This window comes from Silurus meridionalis, chromosome 17 (assembly GCF_014805685.1).
Source record: "Silurus meridionalis isolate SWU-2019-XX chromosome 17, ASM1480568v1, whole genome shotgun sequence".
Lineage (NCBI taxonomy): Eukaryota > Metazoa > Chordata > Actinopteri > Siluriformes > Siluridae > Silurus > Silurus meridionalis.
This window is the reverse complement of record NC_060900.1, coordinates 28,247,095-28,261,165: the sequence shown is the minus strand read 5'-3', so window position 1 is coordinate 28,261,165 and position 14,071 is coordinate 28,247,095. Positions and strand designations below refer to the sequence as shown.

Below are 14,071 nucleotides of genomic sequence, written 5' to 3'. Positions count from 1 at the left end.
CAGACGAGTGGAGAGAATTATAACTGCAAATGGAGACTAAATGTGGAACGAGACGTTCCAAAAGAAACACATATCGATCTTATGGTCAGGAGTCCACACTGAGCAACTGAAGATCTTTTTGTTTTTTGGAGACTGAAGGGTGTAGAACTGGTGTCTCCTGCTGCCATCTCCATAGGAACAGAAAGCTGATTGGCTGTCGGAAAAATGTATGCAGGTATCTCCATCTTCTGTTTATTTATTTATTTATTTATTTATTTATTTATTTATTTATTTATTTATTTATATTTAGTTATTTATTTAATTTAGTTATTTGTTTATGTATATATTTATTTATTTGTGTGTTTATGTATTTGTTTATTTATTTATTTATGCATTTATTTAGTTATTTATTTAATTATTTTTATTCATTCAGTTCTGTATATGTGTTTATTTATATATTTATTTATTTGTGTGTTTATGTATTTGTTTATTTATTATTAATTGATTTGTTTGTGTGTTTATGCATTTGTTTATTTATTATTTATTCATTTATGTATTTATTTATTTGTGTGTTTACGTATTTATTTATTATTTGATTATGTATGTATTTATTTATTTATCCCTTCCTGCTCTGTTACATTCTGGACACACACACACACACACACACACACACACACACACACACACACTTCTCCCAGAGTACTGGACTGGACTTACCCACAAACTCGGAGAGGAAGACGACGAAGAAGGGCGTGACGAGGTCGTTGATGCCCTGCACATAGCCGCTGGCTGGATGTCGAATCGCCCAGATAAACAGAATTCTCTCAAATACCTACAAAAAAAGGACAAAAGAAGGTCAGATATATTTTTCTATACTTATTTGTGAGTGACTTCAACATCCTCCTTACGTTTCTGAAAGATTAAATATTCTAAGATGAAACAAAAATTAATGGTAGAAATTTAAATATAAAACTAAAAGACACAATAAAGAAACAGAGAAGAAAAGTTTTAAAGTCTTTAGAGATTTAAAACCTTTTAGATTTTATTTTCATCACTAATATTCGAACTTTTATAACAAATGGGTTAAAATATTAATTAGGTTAAAAGTCTATAATATATAATATATATATATATAAACGATGTACTACATTGCTAAAAGTTTGCAGACACCTGGTCATTAGTTCGGTATGTGCTTTTTGAGTGTCGCATTCCTCTTCTAATTCCCTCCACTCTTCTGGGAAGATGTTCCACTAGATTGTGTTTATCAGCCACAAGTGTGTGAGTAAAGTCAGGTGGTGATGTAGGTGAGAAGGTGAGGAGGTCTGGAGTGCAGTCAGTGTTCACATTCATCCCAGAGTAGTTCAGTAGGGTTGAGATCAGAGCTCTATAGCAGGAGATCTTCCTCTAACCCAAAGCAGATCTTCATGGAGCTCACTTTGTGCAGAGAAATTGTCATGCTGGAACAGGTTTTGGGTCTCAAATTCTCAAAGTGAACGTAAAAAGTTTTATTTTACCGCATCTGATACAAGTGTGTGCCTCCAGGTTTGTGTTTACGGTTTGGAGAAGAACCACAGATGGCAGGAGAGGTCAGGTGTCCCAATACTTTTGTTCATATAGTGTATATTATATATATATTTTTTTTTCATTTGTTAAAAAAGTCAGTTCATGAGAGAGATGAACGTACAGGTCCATTTTTATGGACCTGATGGTGGACCTGATGGTGGACCTGATGGTGGACCTGATGGTGGACCTGATGGTGGACCTGAAATGTGCATTTTCAATGCCTTGGCAACAACATTTTGCTCCATATCACAGTTATATTCCCGGGTCTTTCCCACTGTCATAATAATAACAAGAATTAGATTTTTATCTTATATAATATTTATCCCGCAGTGAAACAGGAAGTGATGCGTAGGGTTGAGTGGAAACTTTCCCTGGGAATTAACAGGAATTAATGGGAATAAATTGTGAATTTATGTCAATAAATGTCCATCTTGATGAATATTCATGTAAATGACATAAATATTACACAAGTTTATGTTTAAAACTCACTTGTGCTGTGTGACAAAATTATACTTACAATAAAATAAAATAAAACATTTCTTTGTTTTATATCTGTATTATTATTAATCAGTGTGTGTATAAGATACAGTTTATATTCATGTCCCCACGTTTCTCATTAAGTCCCAGAAATTCATGTAAATTCCTGATAAGTTTCCGACTTATATCACTAATATTTCCAAATATTCTTGCGTTCTCATATTCTATACATTCTTCACAAACACAAACGATGATTCTGATTCTTTTATTTATTGTGCTTTTTCACCTTAAAAATCCACTAACCAGATTTACATACAGCAACATTTCAGAAAATAAACATCCCTCAGAAGTTCCTCAAGTGGAGGAGATGAGAAAAGACCAAGAGATGGTGAGAGAGGTATGGAGAGAGAGAGAGAGAGAGCGAGCGAGAGAGAGAAATAGAGAAAGAGAAAGAGAGAGAGCAAGAAAAAGCGAGAGAGAGAGTAAAAGAGAGTGAGAGAGAGAGAGAGGAGAGAGAGAGAAAGAGAGAGAGAGTAAAGAGAGAGAGAGAGATAAAAAGCGAGAGAGAGAGAGGATAAAAAGCGAGAGAGAGAGAGAGAGAGAGAGGGGATAAAGGGAGAGAGAGAGGATAAAAAGCGAGAGAGAGAGAGAGAGAGGATAAAAAGCGAGAGAGAGAGAGAGAGAGAGAAAAAGCGAGAGAGAGAGAGAGAGGATAAAAAGCGAGAGAGAGAGAGAGGGGATAAAGGAGAGAGAGAGAGAGAGTGATAAAAAGCGAGAGAGAGAGAGAGAGAGATAAAAAGCGAGAGAGAGAGAGAGAGAGAGAGAAAGAGAGAGAGAGAGAGGAGAGAGCAAGGAGAGAGAGAGAGAGAGAGATAAAAGAGAGAGAGAGAGAGAGGATAAAAAGCGAGAGAGAGAGAGAGAGAGAGAGAGAGAAAGAGAGTGAGAGAGAGAGAGAGAGAGAGAGAGAGAAAGAGGGGGGATAAAGGAGAGAGAGGAGAGAGTGATAAAAAGCGAGAGAGAGAGAGAGAGTGATAAAAAGCGAGAGAGAGAGATAAAAAGCGAAAGAGAGAGGGGAGAGAGAGAGAGAGAGAGAAAGGGGGGAGAGAGAGGGAGAGAGCAAGGGAGAGAGAGGAGAGAGAGAGAGTGATAAAAAGCAGAGAGAGAGAGAGAGAGAAAGAAAGAGAGAGAGAGAGAGAGAGAGAGAGAGAGAGAGAGAGAAGAGAGAGAGAGAGAGAGAGAGAGAGAGGAGAGAGAGAGAGAGCGAGAGAGAGAGAAAGAAAGAGAGAGAGAGAGAGTAAGAGAGAGAGAGATAATAAAGCGAGAGAGAGAGATAAAAAGCGAAAGAGAGAGGGGGGAAGAGAGAGGGAGAGAGCAAGGGAGAGAGAGAGAGAGGGGGGATAAAGGAGAGAGAGGAGAGAGAGAGAGAGAGAGAGAGAGGGGGTCTACTGAGAAAGCAGATAAAGCTGAATTTATGACTCGTATATAAAATCTAAAACGCTGTCTCGTCTCTATGGGCAGTTTATTAAGCGTTATGAAGACCTGCTATAGAGACGTATTGTGACGATTTCATGTAAAAAGAAATGCTAAAAAAAATAAACTATAATGAAATAAATAATTACTCAAAATATTCAGTAAAATTATTGTTTAAAATTGTTTGTATCAGTCGCTGTGAAGACGTGATTTTGCTCTCTGACCGTCCACGTGAGAATGCAGAAGTGACTGGACGCCAGCTAGAGGGCCTCGGAGTGTCCGAACCACAATCTAAAGCAACGGCTTTGAGAAACGTGGATTTGAGTTTCTGCTGCTTACGTCAATACGTAATGTGACGTCTGAAATCTGACTGGATAGTGACTGCAATGTAAACCTGCTTGAATCGCCCAAAAGAAACGCTATGAAATGGAAAGAATGGACTATTGAGAATGATTGAATATATATTCATGAACAAAAATAAATTAAACCATAAGTCAGTGATTCTGAGTGAAAGCCACTCGTTTCCACACAACATGGAATTAAGAACGTGAGTTTAAGCTCTCAGAGGTTTGAACAGTCTAGACACAGCTTTAGCACCCCCTGGTGTCACCTACTCATTACTGCACAACAGTAAACCCAGTCATTGGAACTCAAAAGAACCCACTGAACCCATCTCACCTTTTCACTGAACATTAAACTCCCAGTTACCAAGAGAGGAAATACACTTTGTTGTTAACAACTAATATTTATAATATTATTATTATATGAAATACAATATTTCAAATGTAAGTTATTTGTGGCATATAAACTTCATTATGACGTAACGTGTGACGGACATAAAAACCCTGAAATTAACAGAAAAAAAAAATTAATAGAATAGATTTGGCAACATAATAAAATGCTCAAACTAGGGGTGTAACGATACACGTATTCACACCGATGTTTTTCGCTACAGGGCTTTGTACCGAATGCGATCCTTTTTTACGTGCGGAACATAGTTACAACCGGAGTTCCCTCGGGGACGTATTAAGTGGCAGACCGCAAGTTTTAGTCTCCGCCTCGCACTTTGAGTTCATTTTTTAACTTGGAGAAAAAATAGACAACGCACTAAAAGAAGAAACTTGAGTTAGCGCAGTGTCACTGTGGCTGCTCGCTCCGTACAGGAAATACTATTTGTTTTGTGCATGCGTGAAAACGCTAAAGAATCCATAGCGTTAGCGTTAGCGCTAACCAGGAAGAGTCAAGATTTTTCTTTTTCTTTACTTTTCATTTCACTGCAAGTTTTATCCTACATGTAACGATGATTGTGACAAATAATAATTAAAAAAAGTCTTAAATCCATAGCGCTAGCATTAGCCGCTAGCCACTTCCTGTTTAGCAGCTAACACTAGTGCTATGGATTCTTTAGCGTTTTATGTCCAGCTTCAAGAATTTCGCTTAAAAGGAGAAAATCCTGACAATTACACAAATCAAGAGCGCGAAAGAATGAAGGATGAAAACATTTGTTCAGATTTGCTAAAATCAGTAAAACAGTTACATAGAACAAATCTTTAAAAAATAAAATATTAAATGTAAAACACACACACACACACACACACACACACACACACACACACACACACACACACACACACCTGTATTAGCCAAATGGGGTCTAACAAATGCAAACTATTTAATAAATTATTTTATTTTATTGAATCAATTTTATTTGTGCCAATTTAATCAATATAATAAAGTGTATTGCATTAATTACATTTATTCTATTTTTATAAAATATGATTTTTATTTAACCAGGCAGGCATTTTATTAAAAATTGTAACTGTTAATGTTTATTATTATTATTATTATGTTAATAATAATAATAATAATAATAATAATATTAATAATAATAATGTTAATAATAATAATAATAATGTTAATAATAATAATAATAATAATAATGTTAATAATAATAATAATAATAATGTTAATAATAATAATAATAATAATAATAATGTTAATAATAATAATAATAATAATAATATTAATAATAATAATAATAATAATAATAATAATAATAATAATAATAATAATAATGTTAATAATAATAATAATAATAATAATGTTAATAATAATAATAATAATAATAATAATAATTAATAATAATAATAATAATAATAATGTTAATAATAATAATAATAATAATAATAATAATAATAATAATAATAATAATAATAATAATAATAATAATAATAATAATAATAATAATAATAATAATAATAATAATAATGTTAATAATAATGATAATAATAATAATAATAATGTTAATAATAATAATAATAATAATAATAATAATAATAATGTTAATAATAATGTTAATAATAATAATAATAATAACAATAATAATAATGTTAATAATAATAATAATAATAATAATAACAATAATAATAATAATAATAATAATAATGTTAATAATAATAATAATAATAATAATAATAATAATAATAATAATAATTAATAATAATAATAATAATAATAATAATGTTAATAATAATAATGTTAATAATAATAATAATGTTAATAATAATGATAATAATAATAATAATAATAATGTTAATAATAATAATAATAATAATGATAATAATAATAATAATAATAATGTTAATAATAATAATGTTAATAATAATAATAATAATAACAATAATAATAATGTTAATAATAATAATAATAATAATAATAATAATAATAATAATAATAATGTTATTAATAATAATAATAATGTTAATAATAATAATAATAATAATGTTAATAATAATAATAATGTTAATAATAATAATAATAATAATAATAATAATAATAATAATGTTAATAATAATAATAATAATGTTAATAATAATAATAATATTAATAATAATAATAACAATAACAATGTTAATAATAATAATGTTATTAATAATAATAATAATAATGATAATAATAATAATAATGTTAATAATAATAATAATAATAATAATAATAATAATGATAATAATGATAATTGGAGGAAATGCCAGCGTATGATGACCTTCACACAGGAGAACACTGAGGTAAATCCAGTATTGGGATTTGTGAGGGTTTATATGAGCAGAGTATGAAGTGGGTCAGCATGAAGTTGTGCACTGAGGTCTGAAGCTGAAGGTGGTGTTCCCTCAGAAAACAAATACTCCACTGGTTTTCAACCTAATATCCAGAAGCTCCATCTAATATCCATCTGTACATGTCATCTATAGATGGGAAACGTTTCACAGATAAACAGGAGAAAAGGAGAACCTGTTTCCTCCAAACTCACCTCACCATGGCCATCGTACACTACACGATTTGATTTCATCACACGTTTAATTGATCTCTGATCGTTTGAGATTTTCTTCCTGAATCTTTTTTTCCTGGAAGAAGATGCTTCATCACGATCCTTCCAGATTTGTACAAAACATTGAACTGTAGAAGTGTCAGAAATCTCCTGAGTTGTTTTCTTTGCTTGATGCATGCCAGTGATTTGGACCTTCTGACACAGAGGAGCTTCTTCTCCATGACCAGAGGAGAAGCTATATTCCTCACAGCAGTCATTAACCCATGGAGATCTTACCTGTTTGATCAGTTACATCTCCATGGTGAATTTGTCTGTATAATTATTTAGCCTGGTACAACAATTCATTTGGTATCTGAAGTTCTCTCAGGCTGTGAGGAACAAGATTCTCCAATCTGATGAAACAAAGACTGAACCGTTTGTCCTCATTTCTAATCATTACGTCTGGAGGAAACCATGTACCGCTCATCTCCTGTTTAAAACCATCCCAACAGTGAAACATGGTGGTGGCAGCATCACGCTGTGGGGGTATTTTTTAGCAGCAGGGACTTGAAGTAGAGTACAGAGATCTTCTAAATAAAAATCTGCATCACACCACTCAGGATCTCAGTCTTCTCAGCATTTTCTCAGTCTCCTCACACTCCCACCTCAGTCTTTTCTTGGGTCTGTGAAAGTCCTCGAGTGGCCCAGCCAGAACCCTGACTAAAACCCTTTCAAACATCTCTGAAGACCTGAAAGTTACTGTCCAGGAACACTCCCCATCCAACCTGCCCAAGCTGGAGAAGATTTGCCCTGAAGAATGTCAGAAAATCCCCCAATCCAGGTGTGTAAAGCTTGTTGTGTTAAACCCAAAAGGTCTCAAATCTGAAGTACAAATCAATTCACTAGTGAATAAAGTGTCTGAATACTTATGGACATGATTTTATATATAAATATATAAACTTTCTGGAATTCTGTTATTTTTTTTTTATATATATACACACACACACACACACACACACACACACACACACACACACACACACACACACACAGAGAGACACGAGACTAGTTCTATAACACCCCAACAGATGGCAGCATAAGGCTGCACGCACAGTCACAGGGAGCACCGACCCTCATAATTCAGTGTGCCAAAGACATCGTCCTGAGTAAATCAGGAGCCGTGCGACTGGTAAATAATGTCGTTTCCAGAGTGTCTCTAAACTTTTTAATAACTTCCGTAAAAAGCGAAATCAATAAAAGTCTTTACTCCGCAGACGTCGTTTACAGAAAAGACGACTGCAGGGACAAGAGAATAAAAAGAGGACAGGACTCACCTCCTGTACCAGCGGCTGCTGGAATAACGGAATCAGCGGATTCGTCCGAGGTATATCGATATGAATCTGAAAAAGAAAAGAAACACCACACACACACACACACACACACACACACACACACACACACACACACACACACACACACACCAATTTAGAGTGTCTAAAAACATAGGCATTTACGACAAAACTCGGGGCGGATCAATAAAAGCCAGAACGAGCTAAATAGAGTTTCATGCGTTGGCTCTTACAGTAAGCGCGGGAAATCAATCGAGCTCGGACGCGGCGGTATCGATCCGATCCGTAACGAGCCGAGCCCACTCAGAGAGATCCATACGCCACGAAAACAAACATAAGTCTGAAATGGATTAGAACCAAACCACTCGCTCGTATCCTATTTCCTCAAATACCCACACGTGTGACCGTCTCCGTCTCGGCGCTCGGGCAGCGTCTTCCCCGGGTTTTGTAATTGTTATTGCAGACGCCGTTTCCTCGCAGTGTATCGTTCCATATCGCATCGTTTTTTTTCCTGTTAGTGAAACGATTAGAAACGCTATAACGTGCAGCCGAATTAAACGTGAGCACCGAGAAGACAGTAGATGATATGTAATGAGACGTTCTGGTAAATTGCACCGAGCAGGACTGGAAATGAGACGGCTGGGTATGGCGAGGTCAGTCAGAGGTCAGACAGAGTTCAGCGGAATGCGCACCCGTATTCATATCGACGTCGACACTAAAAGGTCATTTAGTGTCTTGCAGACAGCCAGAGGCCATTCAGATGCTCAGTACAACCTCATAAACAGCCCTAAAGGTCCACGTCTCATTTTGTGGCTCGGGGCTGAGGGCAGCTTCATCCCACAGAACCAGAAAGAAAGGAATTAAGTACGTGGCTGCCAGACCTCAGTCCTGCCCCATTAACCCGAACTTTTATAACCTATAAGTTATCGATCTCTGCCTCTTCCTTCTGTAACGCATGCTACCTGAGACTTTACCACGGAGCCTCACACACTGATGGAGAGAGAGAGAGAGAGAGAGAGAGAGAGAGAGAGAGAGAGAGAGAGAGATGGATGGATGATGGATGAGAGATGGATGGTTGGATAATGAATGGTTGATGGATGAGAGATGGATGGATGGATGGATGGATGGATGGATGGATGGATGGTTGAATGACGGATAAGGGATGGATGGATGGATGGATGGATGGATGGATGGATGGATGGATGATGAATGGGTGGATGATGAATGGATGGATGGATGGATGGATGGATGGATGGATGGATGGATGGATGGATAATTGGATGAAAAGTGGTTGATGGATGGATGATGGATAAGGATGGATGGATAAAGGATGGATGGATGGATGATGAATGGGTGGGTGGATGGATGGATGGATGGATGGATGGATGGATGGATGGATGGATAATTGGATAATAAGTGGTTGATGGATGGATGATGGATGATGGATGGATGATGGATGAGGATGGATGGATGGATGGATGGATGGATAATTGGATGATAAGTGGTTGATGGATGGATGATGGATAAGGGATGGATGGATGGATGATGAATGGGTGGATGGATGGATGGATGATGGATGAGGATGGATGGATGGTTGATGGATAGACACTTGGGGCATAAAGTACATGTCTGCAAAGTCTCAGTCCTTCTGAATTTCTGCTTTGGGACTGGTTTTATTTTAGTAGTGATTTTCAGTAGTTTTCTACATGGACTTTTCTGTTTGTTTATTTTTATCCAGTATCCGTTTAAAAGATATCTGAGTTCTCAGTAAAATCCACTACGGCCGAGCTCTAGTTAATACAGAAGATTATCTGACCTGTCGGTAGGTGTCTTTGTGGTGCTCGTCTGTTCTGGAGTGGTAATACTGCTCGATGAAGCCAAAATACTCCTCACGCTTCCTTTGGAGAACCAGCTCCCTACGTTCCATGTTAGCCGGCAGATAGCCCTGAAACAGAGTGACGGATGAGAAACAGAGGAGAAAATGAGGCAGGTGATGGTCATGTTATACATCATTATCAGTATATAATCTTGTTCCTATGATTAGCATGAAACATTTCTATCCTGATGGGTGTGGTCTCTTTCATGATGACTCCACCCCCATATACAGGACACCAATGTTTACTCAGTGTTTGGATAACGATCGTATTTGTCCCTTTACAATCACCGGAGGTCAACCACAATGAGAGATTCTGGAGCGTCATATTAGACAATGCTCTCCTCCTCCTCCTCCTCCTCCTCCTTAAACACCGTTAAAGAAAATGAGAGAAAGTTTTGTTTATCCAGTTGGACAGTGAGGATTTCCACAGGTTTACAGGAGAATAATTGTATATATGCAGAAATGGATAAAACCAAAACAAAGTGTTTTAGTTCAGTGTTGGATTTCAAGAGCCATGAGAACATTCCAGAGTGTTTTGGGAAGTGTTAAGAAGTGTACTGGAGCAATTAATAGTGATCTTCTGCTGGATGGATGGATGGATGGATGGATGGATGGATGGATGGATGGATGGATGGATGGATGGATGGATGGATGGATGGATGGATGGATGGATGGATGGATGGATGGATGGACGGACGGACGGACGGACGGACGGACGGACGGACGGTTGGACGGACGGACGGACGATAGACAGATAATAAATAAATGGATGGATGGAGAATGTGTGATAGATGATGGACAGATAATTAATAAATGGATGGATGGAGAATGAGTGATAGATGATGGACAGATAATGAATAAATGGATGGATGGAGAATGAGTGATAGATGATGGACAGATAATTAATAAATGGATGGATGGAGAATGAGTGATAGATGATGGACAGATAATGAATAAATGGATGGATGGAGAATGAGTGATAGATGATGGACAGATAATTAATAAATGGATGGATGGAGAATGAGTGATAGATGATGGACAGATAATGAATAAATGGATGGATGGATGAATGTGTGATGGATGATGGACAGATAGAGAATGTGTGATGGATGATGGACAGATAATTAATAAATGGATGGATGGATGAATAGAGAATGTGTGATGGATGATAAATTGACGATGGACAGAGGATGGATGGCTGGATGAATGGAGAATGAGTGATGGATGATGGAGGGTTGACAGATGGGTGACAGATGATGGATGTGTGATGATAGATGAATGGATGGATGAATGGAGAATGTGTGATGGATGATAAATGGACGATTGACAGATAATGGGTGAATGTGTGATGGATGGATGGAGAATGTGTGATGGATGATGAATTGATGATGGACAAATAATGAATGGATGGATGATGGAGGTGAAAAGTGCTTGAAGGACATGGATCACTCCTGAATTCTCTCATGTATTCAGTCGAGATTTCATCCTCATCAAACCAATCAATGATCCTTCATGCGCTCTGTGTGGGCAGAGTCAAACCCAACAAAAAAAAAACTTGTCTGGAGCATAAAGAAATGTCCCCCAACCGCCGTCCACTGGACAGGATTTTTTAACATTCGTCACACAGGTGTGTGTGTATGTGTTTTATTGACACACTGATGCTCTGATCCTGTGCTCTGTTGTTCCAGCTGTTTGTTTTTTTGGTCCCCTCTGCACTTATCTTCTCGCTGGAGATGGAGATGGTCGAATAATAACTATGATTTGGAATCACTTAGCGAACACTCCATCAGCTCTTGTCTGAGGCTTCGAGTGTGTGCATGTGTGTGATGATCGCTCACGTTCCACACTCATTTGCATCTTCGCTCGTTCACGCGACGGCTATTAAATTCCAGCGTCAACGCAAATAGAATGCAAATGACTGGAGCAGTGTATAAACACACTGTGTACGTATGACGTGTGTGTGTGTGTGTGTGTGTGTGTGTGTGTGTGTGTGTGTGTTCTGATAATTTTATTGTATATGAAGTACAGAGGGTTTTCTTAACTGTACAGCACCAGCAATAAAATCAAACCGTGACTTTACCCGAGACACGGATGTTGGTAACAGATGCTGGGTAAAGTTTTCCAGAACCTACAGATCTCCTGGGAATTTCACACAAGTGTCCATAGAAAATATGGCCAGAACTATTGAGACACCTGACTTATCCAGTCACATGTGGTTCTACCAGTATCTGTCACCACAAAAGTTGGAGGCACGCAATTATATCGGATGCTGGTGCATAAAATTTTCCCTTCACTTGAACTATGAGAGCAAAACCTGTTCCAGCATGACCATACCCCTGAGGCACAAAGCCTTGAAGATCTGCTTTATATGGGTTGGAGAGGAAGATCTCCTGAGGAGTTCTGACCCTCAACCCTATTGAACACTCTTCTCGAAATGATCTGAACTACATCAGCAGCTGACTTTATTAGAACCCTTGTAGCTGAATGAATCTCCATAAATCTCCAGAAGCACACTCCAACATCCAGTGGAACATCTTCCCAGAAGAGTGGAGGTTATTATAACAGCAAACGGAGACTAAATTTAAAATGTTCCCAAAAAAAAAGAAAAATTACAAAAACAACAAAGCAATCTTATGGTCAGGTGTTCATAAACTTTTGAAAAACTTGGTTTGTTTTACACGCACAATGTCACTGTGACCCTCCCTGTAGTTGTTTTCCTCCAACAGCATGTCCACCAGTGTTTTATCTTTCCAAAACCACAAGCATTTACGACTGATTACCGTAATTTCCGGACTATTAAACGCACCCAAATATAAGCCGCACCCACTGAATTTTATAAAGATTTTGAGTTTAAACATAAATAAGCCACACCTGTCTATGAGAGTAAAGTAACTTACTGAGAGAAGCCTCCAGGTGATCGGGCGAACTTCTCGCGGGATCCCTGACCAGCTGTGCTTCCGCAAGTCCTCTGTCCAAACACACAACATTCAATCAGCAATGTGTAGTTTAGCATAATTAGCATACAGCAAGGAGTAATTTACATGTCCCCACCCCAACAATCCCCCACCCTCACGGTTACAATCCTGGAACATCATTTTATTCATTAATAAACAGTGAGTCACGGCCTTGCATTCGCTTTGCTAGTCTGATCTACAGTCATCTCTCAGAGAGTTACCTGCTCACCTTTATAGGTGGTGCTACAGGTAAAGCCGGAAGACTTCCAGCAGGCTGAGATACCGAGCTCAGAACCATTTTATTCACAGACGGCTCGCTCTGACTGTGGAGGAGTGCCAAAAGAAACATATTGCAAACAGGAAGTGTGAAGCTGTACTCGATGAAAGCGTTGTTATTGTTATTCTTATTGTTATTGTCAAGACTGACACCCTGAAAGCTTGTGTTGGAGCTGAAACAATGAGAGTTTTCTGAGATTTATTAGGTAAAGCAAACATATACAGTATACTTCATTAATAAACCTAATGCATTACAAAAATAAGCTAACTAATTAAAGCAATCTAATTAAAAATGGCTATAAGAGTTGCATATATAATGCAAGGTAACAAGTTCTGCTTACTGTTACATGTTATGAGTTGTGTATTTCCCTTTTTGCTTCTTTCACCCCTGTGCATTTGCTTTACTGTCTCTGGCTCTTATGTGCTGTTTATTATAGGTGGAGCCCTGTGTCAATCATAATTAACTGGCTGGCCGCAGTTGGCCAATCAGAATACAAGAACTTAATTGGAACAGACAAAGCCTAATGTTTATAAGCAACACCCTGAAGCTCTTACATAAGCCCCTGGTTGGGCCTTGTTTGTTGCTTGTTTCCTGAGCCTCGTTGTTTGGGGCCTTGTTGGCTGGGGCCATGTTGGCTGGGGCCTTGTTGTTCAGGACCTAGTTGGCTGGGGCCTTGTTGTTCAGGACCTTGTTGGCTGGGGCCTTGTGGTTCAGGACCTTGTTGGCTGGGGCCTTGTGGTTCAGGACCTTGTTGGCTGGGGCCTTGTGGTTCAGGACCTTGTTGGCTGGGGCCTTGTGGTTCAGGACCTTGTTGGCTGGGGC

At 37.4% G+C, this 14,071-nt stretch overlaps 1 protein-coding gene across 2 annotated transcripts in view; it reads right to left on the bottom strand.

Moving 5' to 3' along the window:
* The window catches only part of tbc1d22b (TBC1 domain family, member 22B), a 47,543-nt gene that overhangs the window by 17,627 nt on the left and 15,845 nt on the right, over window positions 1–14,071 (bottom strand). For both annotated transcript variants that reach the window (XM_046871322.1, XM_046871323.1), the window contains 4 exons: window positions 12,916–12,986; window positions 9,959–10,087; window positions 8,128–8,193; window positions 697–811 (listed from right to left, as the gene is read on the bottom strand). In XM_046871322.1, the coding sequence (XP_046727278.1) occupies window positions 697–811; window positions 8,128–8,193; window positions 9,959–10,087; window positions 12,916–12,986 (381 nt within the window). The remainder of the gene's footprint in view (window positions 1–696; window positions 812–8,127; window positions 8,194–9,958; window positions 10,088–12,915; window positions 12,987–14,071) is intronic.